The 22,871-nt window shown below is 39.0% G+C and overlaps 2 protein-coding genes across 3 annotated transcripts in view; both read right to left on the bottom strand.

Moving 5' to 3' along the window:
- The window catches only part of qsox1 (quiescin Q6 sulfhydryl oxidase 1), a 29,859-nt gene extending 18,248 nt beyond the window's left edge, over positions 1 to 11,611 (bottom strand). The window contains exons 1-8 of the mRNA XM_044129356.1: positions 11,064 to 11,611; positions 8,277 to 8,377; positions 6,950 to 6,998; positions 6,575 to 6,677; positions 5,553 to 5,643; positions 4,523 to 4,668; positions 1,088 to 1,222; positions 862 to 991 (exon numbers count right to left, since the gene is read on the bottom strand). Of these exons, the coding sequence (XP_043985291.1) occupies positions 862 to 991; positions 1,088 to 1,222; positions 4,523 to 4,668; positions 5,553 to 5,643; positions 6,575 to 6,677; positions 6,950 to 6,998; positions 8,277 to 8,377; positions 11,064 to 11,364 (1,056 nt within the window). The 5' untranslated portion in view covers positions 11,365 to 11,611. The remainder of the gene's footprint in view (positions 1 to 861; positions 992 to 1,087; positions 1,223 to 4,522; positions 4,669 to 5,552; positions 5,644 to 6,574; positions 6,678 to 6,949; positions 6,999 to 8,276; positions 8,378 to 11,063) is intronic.
- Positions 11,612 to 13,472: 1,861 nt separating this feature from the next.
- Positions 13,473 to 22,871, bottom strand: part of cep350 (centrosomal protein 350) — a 33,150-nt gene continuing 23,751 nt past the window's right edge. For both annotated transcript variants that reach the window (XM_044129183.1, XM_044129184.1), the window contains 10 exons: positions 22,548 to 22,747; positions 22,248 to 22,392; positions 21,625 to 21,785; positions 21,368 to 21,501; positions 20,961 to 21,022; positions 19,076 to 20,874; positions 18,158 to 18,679; positions 17,336 to 17,482; positions 16,836 to 16,958; positions 13,473 to 16,267 (listed from right to left, as the gene is read on the bottom strand). In XM_044129183.1, the coding sequence (XP_043985118.1) occupies positions 16,100 to 16,267; positions 16,836 to 16,958; positions 17,336 to 17,482; positions 18,158 to 18,679; positions 19,076 to 20,874; positions 20,961 to 21,022; positions 21,368 to 21,501; positions 21,625 to 21,785; positions 22,248 to 22,392; positions 22,548 to 22,747 (3,461 nt within the window). In that variant the 3' untranslated portion in view covers positions 13,473 to 16,099. The remainder of the gene's footprint in view (positions 16,268 to 16,835; positions 16,959 to 17,335; positions 17,483 to 18,157; positions 18,680 to 19,075; positions 20,875 to 20,960; positions 21,023 to 21,367; positions 21,502 to 21,624; positions 21,786 to 22,247; positions 22,393 to 22,547; positions 22,748 to 22,871) is intronic.

Here is a 22,871-nt window from a genome sequence, read left to right as displayed (position 1 = left end):
AAAAGGGCGAGTCAAAGTGTCGCAACAGCGGCAATAAAAAGCACACAAAAACACAACATCCTAGGCAACAGTATTTAGGCAAAGCTAAACAAACACAAATTAGACAGAGGAGGATTAAAACAACAGTAGCTTATAAAGGGGGAACATGAAGCTCACATCTACACATTGTGCTGTCTCACTCTCCATCTAGTGGTGACCTGCTGCAACTGCTTAATGGGTAAACATGCATTTGTGAAGACAATTTTAAATGTCCAAATTAAGCATTTAAAAACAAACTTTGTGTATGTTCTTTTTTATTTTTTTTAAATACACCAGAATTTGTACTATCATTCTTGTAAATTTAAAAAAAAAAAAAAAAAAAGGTTATTGAAGAGTAAAAACAGAACTGTGTCTTACACTCCTACAGCATTTGAAAATAAGAAAATAAGAGTGGATAAGAGTTGCTTTTTAATAAAGTTTTTACTTTAAAATAGAAATAGTGAGAAATGTTTTAAAACTTAATGCAATTTATTTAAATGGGAAATGTTGTTTAATCTTTTGCTTGCTGTGAGGAAAAATATTGTAAGTCCTTGAAGGCAACAAAGTATAAAATAATTTGCCCATGCAGGTTTAATAATTATTTTAACTTTCCTTTAAGATGACCGCTTTCTAGTTCAGTAGAACCTATGTACGTATACTTACACTTTGAATAATTAGTGTCACATTTTATTTCTGCTGCAGGATGTCAAATAAAAGTCCTGATATAATTTGGGTTTCTCATATCTTGATTCAATAAAAACATCACCCACACTGGTGTTTTATTGAATATTTTTGTACAGAATGCTGCCATCTCTGATCATAAGTGCTGTGTGCTGTGACTACCTTTGCCAGGACAGAGACGTAATCTTTCAGAGCAGTCAGAGCATCTCCTTTGATGACACTTTGGAGAGCCAGCTCCACACGCAGCGAATGATGCAGCGCCGACTCCAGATCTGCCATGTACACCCGGGAACTGGATGTGCAAACACCAGACACACACACACAGACAGGAAAAGATGAAGTAACACCTGCAAATAATAAGAATGAACCAGGAGTGTCTTGTTCACACCTGTTGAAATCTCTCCAGGGCTCTTCTGTGCGGTTCTTAAGGAGCGCTAGGAAGACGGGTGGAGGTTTCCCTGAGCGCACCACACCCGGCAGCCTCTGGAGGGCGTAGAAGTAGAAGGATCGTACTTCAAACTTGCTGTGGGTGAAAGAGGTTAAGTGAAACTAACACCTTGGGTGAAACGGTGACAAAACCAGCTGGAAAAGTGTGGGGAGACAAAGAGGACAAAATCTGCAAATGATAGCGCTTCATAGAAACTTCCTTATTACAACAAAGTAAGTAAGTAAGTAAGTACACCTCAGCAGGAAGCTCTGCTAGAGGAAAATGAATGTCTTTGAAATACACAAATCGACTCCGTTTCATTCTAACACATTGAAGGTTTTATCACTTATGTGTGATAAAACCTGAATCTATTCACACCCCCAACAAATATAAATCCTAATTGTTTTCCTTCTGCTAATAATTTTTCTGAAATGAGAAAAGGAAAAGAAAAAACAATTAAAAGCAGGAGAAGTTTTGAAAAAAGGAAAAGAGTCATTTTAATGTACATTTTATTAAATAAATGACAAATTATGAACCATTTACAACCCTCAAGAATCAGTGGAAAAAACATCCAGCCTCCAAGCTATTCTTATAATTACTGATCAGCATTGGGTTTCCACTGTATTTTGGATTTATTTTTACTGCTAGTCCATGAGGCTGGAAGGCCTCTTCATCATCACCCTAATCTTTAGCACCCAACACAGAAGGGAAAGTGTGAAAACACAATTCAATACTTATTAGGTTGAAGTCATACAATCCTTTCTACTCAAAACTCGGCTTTAGGATAAATTCTTACAGTCAGACTCCCGAAAACATCTGAAATCCGGAACCTGCAGGCTGCCGTAGACGTAGAGAAACTGAGATCTGAGGACTCAAGGAGTTCCAACACTTGTTGTTATGAACATGTCTTAAACTGTAAAACACATGCTGTTATCTTTAATTTAACCTTACATTTCATAAATTTACAGCCAGACATTTTTCTCACTTATGAGATTAGTTTCTGAGCACTGAGCAGATGGTGCTGGTGGTACTGAGAGAGATTGCTGATTATTTTTGCCATGTGCTACCCCTGCAAACTGGAAGCCGGGCCGTTATTGTGTTATGCTCCACATCCCTCCATCCCATTTGCTTTCTCTCCTCGTCACAAGCCGAGAGAGGGAGAGAAGGAGCGCGGTAAACCTCGGGCTGGATGGTAATAAGGAGGATGGATACTCTGGCCCTACGCTCACTCATGCCAGCCAGGGACTCAATTACACCTGCTTGTCTGGTGGGAGTGTAGAGATGTGGAGGGAGAGCCATTCATCCACTGATCCCCAGGGCCAGCGGGCAGGCAGGCGTCAGGGTCGGCCGAGAGCGAACAGATTCACCTGGGAGCAGCACGCATTACATGCATGACGAATGTGATGAACACACACATCAAGATAACACACACACACACACACACACAAAGACGAACTCTGCTCTCCCAAGATCAATCAGATATTCAGCGATGATGGGAGGCCATCTGTCGCCGTGAGCAGCCGGGTCTTGTTTGGCAGGTGAAGCCAGGAAAAGCAATGGCATTGTTTTTATGCAAGAAATTAAAAACCCTCCCTTCTGTACAGTGATCGAGATGAGGGGGGTGGGAGATGGAGGGTGAATAAATAAATCAGCAATAAATCATTTCCTTTTTGCATTTGTCAACTAAAAAGGAGTCCTCTTTGCATGCCAAGTTATTGAAACGGCCAAACAAAGAGGCATAAACAGCAGATGAATTTGCAGGGTGAGGAACGATCAGAGCCGCTTTATGATGGTGAATAATGGCAGCAATTTTGATGTTCTGATCCCATTAAGAGGCCAGATGTTTAAAAGTATTTTCATGAATAGGGTTCAGCTAAAGAGCTCGCAACAAAGCTTTTCAGCAGAAAGCAAGGCTGCTTCATGTAAAACTATTGATGTTTGTGCAACTTAGAAAAAAAAGTTGAAGATGTTGGAGTCGTTTATATGTGTGAAAATGATTTAAACAAAATGGAATATCTGCAAAAAAAAAAAAAAGAAAAACAAAGCTCCTCTCTAGCTTACACTTTTGATGGAGGACATCTTGTCTTGAATATCCAAGAAACTCAGATGATTTAAAAACATTATTTACATTGGTGGAGAGCTAACAAGGAGTAAGTGGGTGCAGATGGGCAGTAAAACTGTTTATACAGCCTTTAACATTTTATTTTGGGTTCTCAACAGAGTGCGGCTCTTAAATTTTCACATATGGTCGCCTCACAACAAACTTTAACATATTTTATTTGGATTGATTAAGGTAGACCAACACAAAGTAGTGCATGTAAAATATGACACATGGTTTTCAATGATTTTTACTAATGAAAAAAGTGTTTTGTTCATTTGTTTTCAGTCCACCTGAATAATTACTATGAAGACTCTCTTTATATGACAGCTGTAACTCTTTTGAGTTATGTTTCCACCTGCTTTGCACATCTAGAGATTTAATGCTTTGCCCATTCTTCACAAATCACTCAAGAGATTAGGGAAGAATATTTCTATCCAAGACATTGCATCACATGAATAGGATTTGATCCAGTGGCTGAATTTAGTGACGTTGTCTTTATAGAAGGTGAACTAGGCCAGTTTCAAGTCTTTCCTAATCTCTAATAAAAGACTTGTAAGTGATGCTAGGTTTCTATCATGCAAAGAACATGTAGGCCAAAGAAAAACATTGTTTTTAGTCTCGTCGTCCCTGATTACCTTCTTCCACATATTTGTTGTGTGTCCTACATTTTCTGCAGCAAACTGCACATGAGAAACATGAGAAACATGAGAAACATGAGAAACATGAACCTTTTTTAAAATTCTTCTGAAAGCCTGATTTGATTGTTTCCAGTTACCGGATTCTCCCTGCAGAGTTTCCTCTTCAACTCCTCCAGCGTTATCACTGGCCTGCTTTTAGTTATAAATTACTCTCGGATATAAAGCTAAAAGATGCCAATAATTCTGGTTAAAAGTTGAGTAGATTTTCTCCAAAATGTTTTGGACAAATATACTTCTGCTGACGTTCTTCTTAAATATTTGAAAAATCCTTAAATGGTTTCATGTTGCACATGTGCAGGAACCAAGTTGTTCAGTTTCACTATTCAATTTTTAAAAATGGCTTAAAAAAGGCTATTCAAATGTATTGTTTAATACATTCATGACATTTTGTTACATAGAAGCAGAAATGAGATGCATTTAGTAAGATTGTTGAGCTTGCTGAGGACTAAAGGACAGAATCAAATGTGTGTTTTAGCCACAATGTGCACTGTGCTTCATGTAGGCTCACAATGACACTAGACCCTGTCAGGTAAACTGAGGTCCAACGTGATTACAAAACAGCATGTTGCGTAAAAGGAACTCTGCACAAACACTTACACCACGAGTCTCTGGAACCTCCCATCTGGATAGTAGAGGTAGCAGGAGGGAAACTCTGTCACTCCCAGTTTGGACACCAGACGCTTCTCCGTGTTCAGAACCCTCCTCACAGTAATGTTCTCAAACTGCAGCAGGTCAAGGGTCACCTGAAGTATACAACACATGCACTGAATTAGTTTTTATTTACATGCAGTTATATTGTATTGTATTAGCTCAGGAATATTTGTGATTTATTTGAGCTGTTCTTGTTGCTGCTATTAATGGACACATACAGAAAATAATTGCAAAGACTTTCAAAAAAATAATAATTGAATGAACCAGTTTGAATTAATTTAGAATTTTTTCTAAAATGTACCTTAGCAAGTTGCAGGAAAAACGCAGACTTAGTATCTATAAGGACATTTCTGACTTGATGTATCAATTTGTTTTGTTTTGTTTTTGTTAGAAATCCCACTGCTGTACGGGTTTCAATTATATATGGAAACATTGTTATGCAGTCCTTCATTTGTATACTTTATGCAATGCAGCAGCAGGGGCAGCAAATATCCAAAACAGATATCAAATATGGTTTTAGAAGGACAAAGTGTACAAAAGGTTAAATCCTCGACTCCGTTTAAAATGTCTGGATTCTCCTCAAAAACCAGATCAACGGCAGGAAACCAGCAACTTTAAATTATTTCTACAAAAAATATTCATGGGTGCACAAATCATGTGGATTTTTTGCAACTTGCAATAAAACATATAACCAAAAAGGTTAGTGGAGGTAAATGAGGCTGGAAGTATGATTTAGATCTTGGTGGGCAAAGAGAAAATTTTAATTTGTCATTTGTAGTTTTAGAAAAATTATTGAATTTCAATAATTATACCACACTGAAAAAGACAAGTTCAAATGCGCCTTAAAGATTCAAAATTACCATAATATTTATGCCTATATATGATTCATTGAAGAACAAGTGGTTTAATGATTCATTTCTCTGCATAACACATGTTCATGAGCTCAAAACTAAATCGATTCATCACAATTTGTTACCTCTCTGCCAACGTAGGACTTTTCATTTTCAAAGATTAAGGCCAGGTGTTGAACCGTGTTGGTTTCAAAGAAGTTGTCGATCTCTGCTTCGCTGAGAAAAACAGAGAAAACAAAAGAGATCTGGTCGTCAGTAAAATACACCGATAACATCACGGCTAAAACCCTGAAGGGTTTCTGATCAGCTCCACATGTACCTGTGCACTGTATGTGATTCAGTCACATATCTTGTAAAAACCCTTTTCTTACTGCCACATCCTCACACAACAGTCACTGAGAAAGGAAACAGTGTCTTGAGGCCTGCTATGAACAAATGTCCCTTTGAGGAAAACATCAGACACTAAGTCAGCTCAAATCCAGAAAGAGAAAACAAAGATGGAGCAATGATGTTTCTCGTTAATGGACAGAACAGAAATAAACTCCACTTCCTGCTTGGTTTTCCTGCTGAATCGTCACAATGAGCTGCACACAGGCTGCAGGGCTTGTGTCTGTATTTGTGCAGAAGAGTGTCCAGGCAGGGCAGGGGGCCTTTGTAGCAGAAATAAACAAACGAAAACTCTGCTGAGAGGAAACTTGTTGATCGACTTCTAGCTTATTCCAACTCTCAAGACCGTAAAATTTATTTTTAAAGATAAACGACAAAATCATGTGTCATGGTTTTTCTATGGTTTTAGCAAACTAGGTCTGGCAGTAATAAATATAAAATATAAAAAGGGGAAGTCTGGTTTCTGTAGCTTAAAAATAATAATAATAAAACAAAATATATAGAAAATAAAGTTGAGAATGATAAAATGGAGAAATTATACAACCATGTCTGACATATGTTTTCCTCTCTTTTGTTATTATTGTCACGCAGTTGTTTCAAAAAGAAACCACAAAGTTAACAGCAACTGGAGATGCTTGATATTGTTGAACATGCTTTGATGTCATTATTAAGGTACACCTGTAAGTGATGTTAGGTTTCTATCATGCAAAATGGCCTACATTTTGCATGTAGGCCAAAGAAAAACACTGTTTTTCCTTACCTGGTGGGCTCCAGCGGGGGGCAGGCGGGGGGCCAGGGATCACCAGGAGACTCCAGACTGTCTATGATCATGTGGCGGAGTTCTTGAACATCACGGGAAAAACCTGAAATCGACAAGCCGTGAAGGTTTTCTGCAGGCACTCCAGCTGGATTATAATTCACTGAGACACAGAGGAGACTCCCTGAACAAAAAGACTAACAAACGACTCTCCTGTTAGGCGACAATATCATAAATACTGCACATAATACAAAAACATGTAAAGGCTAATCTGTTTTATCTTAATATGGTACTTATACAATATGTAATGGACTATTCAAGGTTAAAAGTAGATTCAAAGAAATGCTCCTTTATTTGTTTCAGTGTGAGTACAGGTACCTCTGTAGGGCTTCCCTAATGAATTTGCAGATGAGTTGACATGGAAGAACTGTGAAGTTGAAAAAAAGTTAGAGCAGATTAGACGACCCTCGCATGTGACCACAAGAGATCCTAGCTGAAGTTTTACAAAGGAGGAGGGGCTTCTCCCGCTGCCTGCCTTGACCCCCAAATCCCTCCTGCTTAAAATGAGTCGCAGATGTTAAAGCTGCACCGTGAGCACAAACAGGACTTCTTTGTTTCATTGGTTTTCACTGGACAACGCAGAGCAGAGGCTTTATAACACACTGCTGCAGGTGGGACTGTTTCTGTTCCAAATCACCACAAATCTGTAAATCCTGCATAAACAATCTGATCCTAATCACCACACAACTGTCTCTCATTTCTCAAGTAAGACTGTAAAGATAATCAACAGAGCACTATCTGTCCAAGAGATATGACAATAAATATCCCCCAAAAATCCTAACAATACAGAAAAATAAAAACTACACACTTTCTGTATCTGATATAAAAAATATTTTCTAAAATGATGTGGAATGCAGATTATTTGCAGAGAAAATCTGGAAAATTCAAGACATGAATGTTTAAAAAGGGGAGCTCACAAGAAAGTAAAAAACTAAATGTGGAAATTAATGATTTTATGACTGCTTTGAAAAACAAAAAGGAAATGTACTGAGGCATTCTAAATACTTTAGTACCAAAATAATGCATCATATCACAGCAAGACACAAATGCAGGAAATGCCAGTAAGCTAGTTTTTTCGACTGACTGCTTCTCTTGTAGATCTGCTTTTTTCATTTTAAAATAATTTATCAAATTTTCCTTAAATTTTGAACGTAGCTCTAACTGGGTATTCTATCATTTAAAAGGTGCCAATGATTAATTCAGGTCTTTATGTTTGTATTTATACAACCAATTCTGCAGTTGTTTTTTCTGTTTTTTTTTTTTTTTTTTTTTTTTTTTTTTAGCTTTGATTAATTTTACATCTGGTTGGTTGACTTTTTTAATTTTCTCTAATCCTCCATGCATCCAACATTCTGCATCTTTTGCATCTCTTGGAACAGACACACCTGCTGGAAGCGTCTTACTCCTTTTGCTCTGATCCTCTGTAGACATTTTGTTCCTTAACGCCTTTAGTTACAATAGTTGTATTGTATGGTGTTTTGTGAGTCTTAGATGAATACATAAATAAAAACAAGATGTATTGACGTCTCGCATGGGTTCTGTATACTTCTGCAAACCAGACATGATTGTAGTTTTACTAAAAAAAACAAAAAATAAACCAAGTAAAGAAGCACTTTGTGTGGCTGTGTGCTGGCAGTTTAAATACCTTTATGGTGGGATATCCTCTGATTTTGTACTTCGTGCAAATTTCTACATTTTCGTCAGCAGCACAGTCTATAGCAGCCATGTTCACTGCTGGTTTCCACTCTGAACAAGAGACAGAAAATGAGAGAGGAACAGTAAACATTTAGTGCGGAGTCACTGTGCAGTGTTGACTCTGTACGTTTGCACAGGAGCTGATAAGACATGCTGAGAAATGATCCAATCACTGAGTGCAACTGACCTTTCCACACTTCCTACATTTGAAAAAAAAAAAAGTACTAAATGCATGAAAACATAGCTTACACTATAAAACTTCAGATAAAATGTCAGAAATAAATAACTCAGAAGATCACAATCAGGTTTCTCTGCTCTTTTTCAGGGCAAATGACCTTAAAGTGCACTTTTCTTATGTAAGAATAAGCACTGGAGCCACATCTCTCTAGAAAGGAAACCCCATTATCATATATTGGTGATGATATGTTGTCTGGAACAGCATTTGCAAGTTTTTTTGTTTTTTTTTCCTGATTAATAAATGACTTTTAGAGAGGGGGGATATGTCAAACGGATGCAAGGCTGCTTTTTGGAAATGCAGACAACAGATGGATGAGTGAGAAATCCTACTTCCACCCAGATTTCTGCATAACACTGGAGTGTGGACAGAAAGAAAATCTCTCTGTGTTAGGTAAAGAATCAATCCAAAGTTGGAGGTATGAGGAGAAAACACAGATGGAGTCAGGACCTAAAGCTGACTGGAGGACTTTGTCAGCATAAAGTTTTTCCTAAAATGTGTTTAACCATTTCCATTTTAGTTTTAGTGTATCGACTTTGACTAAAAAAAAAGTCAAATGATGTAGTAACTTTTTTTTATTTTTGCGTCTGAGCCAAATGAATGAAAGACTGTATCAATAACCAGCACATTGGTAACATTAGCCTGAACATTGGTCTAGCAATATATTTTCTACTTTATACATTGACATAAATGTAGCCAAATAGTAAAACAATGTAAAGTAGTAGGATAACATTCAGATATTTAATAATGCCTACATGTCAATATTCATTCCTACAAACCAAGTTGTCAGTGACAACACACTAACTCCAGCCTCATCAGATTCTTTATCCTTTACTGTAATTCTATTATTATTTGCTCTCACTCTTCTGTAAATGAGCTACAGAAACAGTCCTGACAGGATGTTATTTAGAGCCACAATAGAGCCCAGAATAAAAACTATTTAATTAGATCACATGCTCTACTTAACAGACAGACAACAACAGCTTGCTGCACCAGCAGATGCCATGCTGGTAGAAGAAAATCCAGTCCAAAGAAAGACTGAAAGAATGAATTATGCATTTTTAACACTAAATAGTTCACTGAAACTTTCCAATAGCTTATCTGACTAAAAATACACTTGAAAGAATCTTCTCAATAAGAAATCTGAAGCAGCAGAGAAGGTCATTATCCAAATGGTAAAGTTGGGAGCTGAAAGAAACATTGTCAACTTTCTATTTCAAGGACATGGGAGTCGTTGCTTAGGAACAAAATGACCAACAGCAGAGCCGATACATGAAATAAGAAAAATTTGCTGCTGCTACTTAAGGCAAAGATAAACTAAATTCTCCCTGGACTTGCTGACAAAAGTTGTACACATATCTTCACATATGACAGAGACATATCAAATATATAGTACAGACCAAACGTTTGGACACACCTTCTCATTGAATTCAATTAGAAAGTGTGTCCAAACTTTTGGTCTGTACTATATATATATATATATATCATTTAACTCAGGATCTCATTTAACTTTGGCCTGCCTCTGCTTTTAGTTTACTGCTTTTATAGTATCCACCTCATTGCCAAGGGCCATGGCTGAATGAACCACAAGCAGAATGTGATTTACTTCAAGTTAACCTCATCATCCAACAGCCAACACACCATCTTTATATCACCTTGTGCTGAATCATTGTTGTTGTTTTTTAAATCTAAGAGTCAAAACAAGATTTTTCTTGCCATTGACAAGAATTTACATATTGTTGATCTATTTCTTGTGTTATTTTTTCAGAAGTGTTTTTCTTTTTTGGCTTGTGCATGGAGAAGTTAAGAAATGACTGAAAGATAATCAACACTTAATCTCAAACCCCAGTTCTCAAGAACCAGGGTCCACTTTTTTTTTCTTTTAAATGGAGTTGTATGGTGAAGTTGTGAGCAGTTAATATCTTACTTCTGGTACATAGACCTAACTTTCTATGTGCTTCTATTTAGTATGAATCAAGTAGAAGCTATTCAGTAATCGAAGCTGTTCCAGGATCAAAATGGACATTTACCACCTTAAAAAAAGAAAACTGCCAACTCTAATTTTGTATTGATTTGTGAGAATACTATTACATAAACCGCTGCTATGTCTGCACTGCACTTAATTTTTCTACACAGCATGTTAAAAGTGTGCACATTTTTAACATGCTGTGTAGAAAAATGTCTAATTGCCCCCTGTTGATAAAGGGATCGCAAACAGCCTCCTATTCCGCATATACCTTCGGCTGGCTTTGTATCACCCTGTAGGTAAATGTAGAACATTATTTGTATTCTAATAGTATTTTCGACATCTAAACAGGATTGCATTAATGTTCGTTCATTTAATATCCCAAAGTATGTCTAGTTTAATTTTGTGCACTTACTACTAAAAACTATTTAGGAAAAAGTTACATGAAAGCTCATTAGCCCATTACACCAGGCAGTCAGAATAATATAATTGTGTAAACATTCTGTGCATCCGGGTGAAACAAGCAGCAGACCCACCTTTGATGTCTCTGGCCAGCTTTTTATAAGTGGGAGAAAATGAGATGCAGTGTCCGCACCACGAAGCGTAAAACTCCACGACCATAGCAGCGGAGGAGTTAACCAGAACCGAGCCCACATTCTGCTCTGACAAGAGCACGATCTGGTCTGAAGCCGTGTACAGTCCGGCCTCGGCGGCGGGAGGAAAAGCGAGACACAAGCAGATGAAAAAGGCTGCAGCCGCTGTCATGCTGACAGGACTCTCGTGTTCTGCACTAAACCGAGACGTGGCACGGCCGCAGCGCCGCGCCATCTTCCCCATCCGAGCAACAGCTGCACCGCTAGCCGCGAGTCTGAGCTGCGACAGTCTCTGAACCACTGTCCCAAACTTCACTCAACTTGTTCTGCCCACTGTTTGTTTAAGGTCAGAACCCTGAGTGGGCCCTCCCACTGCCGAGCGAAGTGCCAAAACCCACAGCGCAGCAGACACAAGCTCTCCCCTTCCACTCGTCTCTGATAAAACGGAGATAAACTATGAGGTGAAGGCGCTGTGAAACCGACGTGGAAGAAACACAGTGCTTCACGCACACAGGAAGCACACTGTAAAGACTGACGTCGCAGCAGATTTTGTTATTATTATTATTATTAAAAATAACATGTTTTACCCAAGAATCTGTTTCAGGTGCTCGGTGACTAAGAGTAGGAAACCAATAGCACAAAATACCTGCATGTATTGTTAAACTAAAAGGTTTGAACACTTTTCTTGACACACAGAAATTCAGTTTTCATGCTACCAATTCGCATGACTTTATGTTGCTATTAAGTTTACTCAGATGGAACGCAATTTATTGCAGAAGTTAACAAAACTCAATAAATCCTAAGCTTTTGTATACGTCTGTGCTGGTGCATTAGTAATCTGGACAAGATGTTTATTTTGGGTTGATCTTAACCTTCTTCTGATAATTTAATGTACTAAATTATCAGAAATACCTGGAAAACATTTGCAGTGCATTCAACAAAGCAACAGAAAACCTGTTCAAACAGCTAACATATATATATTTTTTCTTTAAATCTTGGTCTCTTTCCACCCTGTGCCATTTGTGCCAGACCCACGATGAAAACAGGAAAAACAAGCAATGTAAAAATGCATATTATAAAAATGTGAAACAGTGTGGCAAAATGTCCGTGACCAAGAACTGCTGTTGAACACGTGGGACTCTTGGACCCCCCTGGTTGATTTGCATGAGTATCATGTCACAGAGATCAATATCACCACAATTACTCAGACAAAACACTGTCACTCATTCTACCCAACACAAATGATGCAAAGAATTGCACAAGGAGGAAGTCATACCACTAGTACATCTCAAATAACCAAGTTCCCGTGTCGCTCTCTCTTCAGAAATATAAACATGAAACTACGTACCAGACAAGAAAAACAACATGGAGTTCAAAATGAGCCAGAACCAGTGAAATCTCAAACCCCTGTGGAGGCAGAGAGGTGTAAGGCGAACCTCAAGAATGTTGATTTACATATTTGGAGAAGTTCAAGTTAATGAAGAGGCTCGACCATTACTGGTTCTTGCATAAATGCCAGCCTGTGCCAGTGTCTCCTTCTATGCCTGAGAAACTGGAAAGACATTAGATAATTTCAATAACTTTTCTCCACAGGTTTTGAAATCCCAAACAAAGTTTTCAACGCTCCAAGGTTCATACAGAAAAACTCAGACTGGGTTTGACCTTGGGATATGTTGACGTTTTCATGCTAGCTTCTGCCTAAGGTTGTGTAAGATGCCAAAATGTAGTTTTTGCTGGTTTTCATTAAAAAAAAAAAAAAAAAAAGATAGTTTTCATTATTTTAAAGCCAGTTTCAATCTATTTACAGCTGTGCAGTTTGAACTGCATATCAGCTAATTCAGTTCAGTCTGCTTTCACATGTACACAACACAGCAGGGTTCATTTTAAAATCTTATTTTTTCTTTATACAAACCCAATTTTAAAGTATTAACTCAAGCTTAGACAAACTCCTGCAGCAAACGTACTTGTAGTATCCATACTGTACCATAAAAAGACACTTGATGTTTGTCAGTGAAATGCAATTTTAATTTAGAAAGAAAAAATATAACATGTTCATTGTCTCACACAAAAAGGGGAAACTTAAATAAAATCCATTTATAACGCTTAACTCAACTAACTGATGCTCCATTTCCACATAAGATGATCTGTTATGTGGTTTTAAAACAACTCGGTATAATGCCACAATGACAACATATAATCCTGGGTTTTACAGAAACCAGCAGACAAACTACAACATCCGACTTAAGTTGCGAAAGTAAACATGGAGGGGAAAGCCCTGCGCTGGCTGTCGGCACTGAGAGAACTTGAGGTAATTACTTTTGCACCCAGCAGAAAACACGACGGCACGACTGGTTCATGTAGAAACCAGTGAAAGCTTTATTTACACTTCCAAATTTTATTTAGTTAACAAATATATACTATGTACATATTTGCAAAGTAAACAGTATTTTACAACACTCGTTCAGGTTACAGTAACAGTGGGTCAAACTGGATCGATAGAATATTTACACCCATCAGCGTCTTGCAAGACATTACAAATATTCACAAACATTTCCAAAGGTAGGGCGGGGGGGGAGGAACTATGCTAAGTCACTGTGATAAATATGTTGAATCAATGTAATTGTTTTTATTTTTACTGTTGTGAAACCAATTTCATTTTCTAAGGGTTAAAGCGACATTGTTATGAAGAAAACTGACCTCAGACCAAAACAGACGCTACAACTTCATCAGGGGTTTAAAATCTGCTTGGTTTGTACATCAAAACTACTGAAGATGACCAAATACTGCATAGATACAGACGGGAAATTAACTTCATCCCAAACACAATCAATTAAAAGGGACAATTCCAGGGTTTTCCAGAACATCCTGCAGGTGTCAAAATTAAATAACATTCCTTTAGAGCAGATAAGGACCTTTACAGCATGGCAATTCTGGTATCAAACGGTTTTGGTCTTTTTAATACATTAACTATACACCAATTGAACAAAAAAAATAAAATAAAAAAAGATAGAAAACTCAGTTTAAGGTCACTTCCACTCTAAACAGTCAATGAGGATTAGAGAGCTCTGCATCACACGCCACACACAGCCTGTACAGAGTTTTGTTTGATCAAAGCCGGAGAATACAAATAAGCCCTTGGATGTGCTCAGAGGCATCAGCGCAGCGACTCGTGCTGTTGTTTGGAGTCACTCATGAGTGGACTGTCGGCTCATTTCTTAAGTTACGTCAGTAAGAGTGAGTCGACAAAAAGACGGCGACTTTTAGGCTTCCTCAGATCGCGCGCTTGGCTCATGTTGAGGCGCAGGGGAATGACAGGGATATGAAAAATGTTCTTGGTAAGGCAGAACGTTTAGGACGGGAAACTAGGAAGAGCATTTGGAGGTTTCTTTAGCAAAAATGGTAGAATACAGATGAGAAACGACACATTCAAAGAAAACAGGTCCAGAGGATGTTGAGGGATCAACACACAGAGTACTAAACGCAAGGAGGCACTTAAATGGAAAATGGAGAATTTTCTCTGAGCAAACAAACAGGGTGCTTTATAAGGCTCGTCCGGAGATGCAGTAATTTTGCAGGAAAACACATGATGCTACAAAATCACAAGTTATTTGTGGCGGGAGAGGTTTCTCTATGTTTGGAGAAAACAAATCGGCTGAAGGAAGAAGAAAGGTTCACATATCCAGCATTTCAGTACTCCTCCATAATTGATCAATTATCAAGTCAAGCCTGCTGCCAGTCGTCTGTGTCCCACTTGCATATTTTACAGCTTTATTAACTTCCACAAAAACCTATTATAATAAAGCAAAAAAGACTCCATAGAGAGGCATTTTCATTCAAGGTCGAAATCCACACCAAATATTTACATCCAGTATGAAGGTGGGGCACAGTGATTGCACTAAGTAACTGGACAGCAGTCAGTCAGACAGCCTTAGTTAATTAGTAACATTACAGCTTCAAGGATTAAAACAGTTTCTCTCCGTTCTTCTTCTGGTTCCTCTAACATAATGTATTGCTATATTCACATTCACATTTTCAATTGTGCTTCAACAACAACTTTAGATTCTCTTTATACAACGTTAAAAATATGTCCTCTCTGCATGTTGACAACCATTTACATTTCAGATTTCGTTTTCTCCACCAATCAAGCATTTCCTTAAAATAAATAATTAAGAAGGCAAAAAACACTTAATAGATCAGATTGTTTTTTTGTTTTGTTTTTTTAATGTGCCAAAACAATGCAGTCTGATCGGAGACGTGTAAGGGTTTTCACATCCGTGGTGTGTTGCACTGTTTTTACCGTAACTCTAAAACCTTCCAACCATTTTCTGCTGTCTTCAGTGCAACTGAGCATGTGCTGGTTTTGCCCAAGTCCAGGCATGGAGTAAATTACACTACAGTGGGAGCAGTGCAGATCAAAACTTCCCACAATATTCAGACAAATACTTTCATATGGACTTGAAAAACCAAAGCTTATCATCAAATAACCGACTGCGCTATGCAATTTTATTAATTCAATTATTAATCTATTGCTATTTTTTTTTTCTTATATTCCACACAAGTTCAGTTAATGCATAGTTCTTCTACGTGGAGAGTACATTTAGATCCACGGTGGAACAACCACTTTAGCAGCACTCATGGAGTTTCTCATGGCACAGTCCACCCCAATTAATCTGAACTGGGAGGAATAAAATGACCAGTTAATGAGGTGAGAACTGAGACTGGGTGGCTCTGTGGTTTAGGAAGGCAGGGGTTGCTTAAGAGGCATTCTGTGTGTGAAACAAATTAAACCAAAAACTACAGTTGAGGAAAATTCAGCAAGTAAAAGCTACAGTCGCAGTCTGCGCAGCAGTAAGAAAACAGCTGAGCAGAGAGTTCCTATTGGAAGATGATCAGATGAAGTCTTAGAGTTAGGTTTGAATTTCACAGTGGCGAGGAGACACCAGGACTGAGCAGGAAGTCATGTTTTAAAATCCAGGCGGTCAGGAGAGAGCTCCTCTTTTGGCTCTCTTGTCAGAAATTAGTGTGAAAGTGTTTACAGTGTCCTTCAGCAAAGCCTCAAAGATGCTGTCTGCCAGCTGAATCTTGACAAACAGTTCGTCCTCGTCGTAGTTCACCCACTGGGCCTCTTCCTCGTGGAGCTCCTGGACCTGACAGACAAAAACAGGCTCAACTTGAAAGACGAAGAGGGAAAACCAGAACATAAGCTTCCTTCATTTTTAATTCAACTGCTGAGCTTACAAAATGCTGTCAATAATAAAACATTTTTTGCCACTTTTCCCCTTTTAGAGCTGAGTGTGAAAAGGTTTAAACAAAAGCTTTGGCCTGTCTTCTGAACAAGTTGAAAAGCTGCTGATGGAAGCATAACTATTTCACTAATTTGCATAACAGCAGTACAACGATTTCAAACAATGAAGAAAAAGTTTGTGACCAAATTATGTTCCACAATTTAACTTAATCAATAAGGATTAAAGGCTCTACTTTTAAATTTAGAAACATTTTGATATCAAATTTAAATTTGTACAAAATAGCAAAACATAAAATAGGTAATCCTTTTTAGAGACACTTTTAAGAAGTTAAATTAACAACACATGAGAGGCAAACTGGTTTCAACCCAGAGCAGAACATAAAAAGGCTTTTTAAATTGAATGTAATATTTTATGTTTCAAACACCCACAATTTCAAACAACACAGAAATGTAAAATATTTAGGTCCTACCAGTATGTGATCGACTCTGTCCCGCTTCTTCCTGCCAAATTTGAGCATTTTCTGCCAGTCAGTCTTTTGATTCTCATCTTGTCTCAGACCGTACAGTTTCAACACTTCTTCTGTGACAAATTCCTGTGCAGCATAATAAAGTGGGAATAAAAATCGTCTTAGGTTACCTCAGGTCTAAAAGTCTCAAACTGCAAAATAAGCAAAAAATAGATCAAAATAAGTGTCACTCAAAATATATGAAAAGTCAGACTGGGTGGTGCTGTGGTTTGGTGCTGTGCAAAAGGCTGCATAAGCAATACAGTAGTATAGCTCACCTCCGACAGATCACTCATTATTAAAAAAGGAAAAAAAAACAAACCCATTTACAATAGATCAGAATTAATGCATGATAAAGTGTGTTATTACTTATAAACACTAATATGGGTCCTAAAGTGGTCTAATTAAACAATCTTGTATTGAAAAGTCACACAGGATATTTGGTATCTGCTGCAGAACTTTACCTGAATTTTGTTGATGTCTCCAGATGTCTTGACTCTGTGAATGGAGGAGGACTTGACTTGGCGTGGTTTGACCCACTGAGGCTGATCAGTATTTGGGTCTTCAGCAAAAATCTCCTTCAGTATCTCCCATGTCAGGTCATATACAGCCTACGGAAAAGAAATGACCAGATAAAGACGCTTAAATGTGTCACTAAAACTCCAGTGAACCTTAAAGTGGCTCAGCTGCTATTATTTTAATTACCCAAAGAGAGAGGCATGTAATTCCTGGATCCACCAGATCATTTAAAGGTTGCTTTAAATGATCTTGATCAGAGTTCCTAATTACGCTGAACTCCTGGTTCCTGTTGTTTGATTTTATATGATCCCACACCGATCCATGTAGTTGCTTTTGCACAATTTGTTTTTAAAAGTCGTGGGCCATTTCCAAGAGTGCGCTTCATAAAGCTTCAACTCTCAAAATATAATGGAAATGTATAAAAGGGGTACCAACATAGAAAAAAATTATATGGAAAAATCTTTACTGTCACTACTGCAAGCCAACCTTCATTATAATTGGTGACCAACTTTTGCATGCTTCCATTGGTATTTTGACTATTTTTGGTGGTGAGTCTTTGAAGTTGGAAAGTCTCTTTAATGTGACTAACATTTAGCTCCGTTCACAGATTATTGAAGAGATCCAAATCACAACTCTGGCAGGGCCAATCCAAAACACTATTCTTTACGGACTCATTAGTAAATTAGTAAACATCTGCTATGAACAGGAATAATTCTGAGCTGTACTAAGCAGGAGACTTTTTAAAATAAACTTAGTGTTAGTTTTACCTTTTTGTAGCTGCTGATGGACAGGGCTTCCTGGTCCTGGCTGCTGGACTCTTTACCTAAATACTCCAGAGAAGGCGTCGGCTTTGGAAGATGTTCAAGGATAAGAGACCCCTCCCTTCCCAGGTCAAAGGTCTCCCAGATCTCCTTTGTGGCAGAATGGACCATTTTCTCCACCTCTGTGGCCGAGTGGGGCACAACCATGGCGGGCTGCTCAGGTAGTTTGGGAGGTAAGGGGAGGGGTAGCTCAGGTCTCGGTGGGGTCTTCACCTGTGATTCCCCACCTAACGATGAAACCATCCCCCCCATGTGCGGCCCTGACGATGAGGCTGACCTCCCAAGTTCACCTCCCAGCTCTTCTTTCTGTTTGAGTCTCTGCTGCTGTCTCCGTGAGCTGAGCCCAAAGTCCTCATCGAACCAGTCCTGATCATCACCGACATCCTCCAGCAGCTCACGACTCAGCTCCAGCTCAGCCAGACGCTTAGCAAGCTTCTCTTGACCACTGGGGCCAAACACTGGACTCTCCTGGGGGGAAGAAAATACTTTCAAATTAGAGAATATCAAAGATTTTTTGTAAGCACAAGTAACAGGTCAGCACTGGTCCAATCATATCCATGTATTTGATACTTTTACAGTTTAATCGTTACTGTGCTTTCTGCTTCCAAAGATAAAACAACTTTCAGTTTTACCAGCGTATCAATAGTCCGTCAACACAAGGCTGGACTTTGACTGTACACATTAAAAAACCTCCAGCTCAAATAAACAACTTCTATTTGCCAGAACTAGAAGTCATATCCCAGCTGTGTTTTCTCACTGATTTGCCAGAGGTCATTATCCAAAACTTACATCATCGCAGGTTATTTGAGATTTACTTCAAGTGTTTTAAAATGCTTCTTAAACAAGTTTCAGAAACACACTCACTGATCTGTTGCACAGTTCAGGAGAAGACAGCTCCTCCTTCTCAGCTGGCAGAAAGAAGGGTAGGTTGTCTTTTTGCTCCACTGAAGAGATCCACTTTTCGTCGTTATTTTCAACAAACAAAGGTCCATTTAACTGGTTGGCATTTTTGATCTTTTCTTCTTTAGCCCTCTTTATTTCAGCACATTTCATAAAGGAATCTTTGATAAAGTTGTTGATGAGCTCATCTGTGAATGTCTCCACCAGATCCTTGTTCTTCTGTTCTCTCTTATCAGTCTTGATTCCATCCGTAGGAATCAAATCCTTCTCGATACCAACATCGTTTCTCTCAATAATGGCGGTCGTCTTCTCATTCTTCTCCTCCATTCTATCTTCGTCCGGGATGAGGAATGTGCGGGATTCATCAGTAAAGTCCAAAATGATGTCCTTCATGTTGCCGTTACAAATCTGATGCTCAGGTTCTTTCTGGTGCTGTGAATTGAGCTGGGCTTTGGTCTTGAGTGGAATCTGATCGTTCTCATCCAAAACCATTTCATCTTTAGATTTAGTTTCCCTGTCAGATGTTTGTTCATTTTGCATTTCTGGATCTTCCCGTTTATGAGAACCGTCTTTAACCTTTTCGTGCTTTTTCCCGCCTTTATCAGATAAGTCGTCAAAGAAAGAGTCCTCATCTTCTGTGGTATCTGCATAGAGCTCAAACTTGTCTGGGAGGTGGGAGACTTTGTCTGGAGGGGCAAAGATGCCGTGCGATTCCTCACATTCAAAGTAAACAACTCCATCATAAGTGCCATTGTTGCTCCCCTCAGATTTGTCCAACTCCACGCCAGCCCAGAAGCCATTGGCAAAGCTGGTCAGACCTTTAAATCTCAGTGTGCCCGGCTGAACACCTCCGACAAGAACCCGGTCTCCAACGTGGAAACCTGGCATTTCATCTTCCATGGGAGGAGAAGAAGCAGGTGCATGGCTGGAAAACTCTGTCTTATTGTCTAATTTTATATCTTCTTCCTTCTGCTGGAGTTCCAGTAACTTTTCTGAATGGTGGCTTTTTTCATCGATGCCAGAATGCTGACTCATCTCCTCAGGTATTTCTTCTTCTTCATCACCTTGATGGCCAAATGGAGGGGTTGCCCTGGATGACTGCTTAGTTTCTGTGTGGGGAATGGAGGTTTGAGACTCATGCTTAGAAATATGTTCGTCCCTAGGGGAAGAGTTAGCTGATTCAAAGTCCTCCTGGTAACCGTCTGTTCCAACAGAAGCCTCAACATCCTTTATGAGTGGATCTTTATTGAGCGAGAAACCCACTGAGTGTGGGGGGAGAAGGTGCTCAGTGGGTGAAGGGCTGCGGCTTAAATGTGGTGAAGCTTCCATGTTGACAACAGCTGAAAAAGGAGCTCCGGGTGTAATATTATTTAACGTCACGGCTTCCTCCGCCTCGGGTATTTTGTTTTGTTTCTTCAGCTCTTCCTGATCTAAGCTGCCAGACAGAGACCGCTCATGTTCCTCCTTAGCGAAAGGCGGAAGGCGTTCAGATGCAGTTAAGTTCTCCTGAGTGTCGAGTCTGAGAAGGTGGTGAGGCTGTTCATCCTCAGACCTGGAGTTCACTTCCACATCCAACTCTTCCTCAATGTCAGATCTGTGATCAGACAAAGCCTTCTCCTCCTCAGACTCTGGCTTGAAAAACGATGTTGAGAGAGGCTTTGATAGATGATCGCTCTCTGGTCTGCTGTACACGACGACACTGGGAGAATCTTTGGGCAAATCTCTGGATGCGGTTCTGCTGTGGTTCGGCTGAGGAATGCCATCTGCCACAACAGGAAAACAGCATTATTGCAGGATCTACTTTTTAAATAGATTTCATATGGAAGCAACTCATCGATAAACTACTCACTGTGATCTAATGATGCATCGATAAGCGTCCGGTCAGAGGTGGAGCTTTTGATTGCGTCAGACCTGGGAAGGAGTTTGCATTAAAATGAATCCCATGTTTTTTTTAAAATATAATGTACATAGGGTGGCTTTCAAAGGCATTTATATTTCATTCTAATGTGACGTAGGAGATTATACATGGTTTTTTACAAATACAATGCTGAAAATTATGATGTAAATTTGCTTTCAGTCTGCATTCACTCAGACATTCCTGAATAAACTTCAGTGCAACTAGTTGTGGTCGGAATTCACCAGATTACATGAAAAATAGCATCAACACAAAGTACAAATATTTATGCAGGATTCTGTATGTTGTTGCATTTTATACAAAACTATACTGAAGGCAGCTCCTACATTTTGTTCCTGTACCTGAGTGGAGAGGGTTTAACAGATGACTGCTCCAAAATGTAGTTGGAATCGTTTATGTGTGACGTCGTCTCAGGGGTTGAGTCTGGCTCTTTGTTCAGTTCCGCCTTTGTTTTCTCAATAAAGTTGTTGTAGTTCTTAGAGGGAAAAAAAAGGACAAAGCACAAATGAATTGGGTGTAATTTTTAAGAATTTGCCAAAACAATTAAAAGAGTTAGAGATTATTTCAAATGTATATAAGATTATTCAAACATATTTACCTCCAGTTTCTTCAACAGAGTAGCCTCCTGTGCCTTCAGGCGCTCCTGGTGCCGCTTCTTCTGCTCTTTTTTCAGCTGGTGGGCCATGATCTTACGTTTCTTCAGCTCTTCCCTCAGTGCCTTGATACGACTCTCAATGTCACTCTGGTCTGAAATGTTTTCTACAAGAAAATTCAGATGTAAACAATCACATTTCGCTCAGAGAAACTAGAACAGATGTTTGGGGGTATTAGTGTACCTTTTCTTTACTGAGAGAGAGTAAAGTTCATTTTCATAAACACAATGAACAAAGAGAATTATGCAGCTTAAAGGTTTATGCTTGTGGCCTGACGGTGAATTAAATGAATAAAACATTTAACTGCAAAACTGAGCCAGCAAAACTTCAGTTGTACATTAAGCAAAATGTAGTTTTTGCCTCTCCTATCCCAGAGCGAAGCAGTTAGGCATCAGTAAAGTGCTCGCATAATGTACTTCTGGCAGCATCACATCACATTCAACAACATGGTGCCAGGAATAGGCTGCAATATGTCCGCTCTGTGCTTAATCTCTCCCATATTTATCTAAAGACAAGTTTAAAAAACACCAAATCTCTAAAATGTGTTTCTTTCTGAAGAGTAACTTACCAGACGGCATAGCTGTGGCGGCTCCAAGGACCTCAGGGAGAACCTCACTGTGCGTCCGTGAGGTGGAGCGGGGTTGCATCTTGGTCTTACTGCTGCTGTTTAATGGAGAGGCAGCAGGGCTGCGGCTGCCTTCGACTGAAGAGGACTGCAAAGAACAAACAGGAAGAGGAAGAATGGAAAGAGGGACATTTACTACAGATAAAATATGTGCATCAATTACTGATGTGTGTGTGTGTGTGTGAACAAAACATTCTTAACATTTTTAAACTTACAAGTGTGGCCACAAAATATTTCTTTTACCTCTACAGCAGGTAACTGTGACTCAGTGTAAAAGTCCTGTGTGTAGGCAGGATGGCTGCTCTGAACTGAGGCCAGAGGAGTTTCAGCAACTGAGGCTGGCTGTGCTGAGGACGCACTGAGTGGGTGCTGAGAAGTCGGCGCATCTGTGTGTATACTGGACTCGGTCGTAATTGAGGAGCAATTGTCCTCGCTTGCAAGCTCTGAAAAGTAAACAAATTTAAATTTTAAAGATATGTATATGAATTTTAGAAAATAAATTTATGGGTTCTAAATTCACACCTGAAACTGTTAAGCAAAGCTGCAGAATTTATTGTTTCAGAATCA

This window comes from Gambusia affinis, linkage group LG10, assembly GCF_019740435.1.
Source record: "Gambusia affinis linkage group LG10, SWU_Gaff_1.0, whole genome shotgun sequence".
In the NCBI taxonomy this organism is placed as follows: Eukaryota; Metazoa; Chordata; class Actinopteri; order Cyprinodontiformes; family Poeciliidae; genus Gambusia; species Gambusia affinis.
The sequence above is the reverse complement of the archived record's forward strand: the minus strand, read 5'-3'. Positions and strand labels throughout refer to the sequence as shown.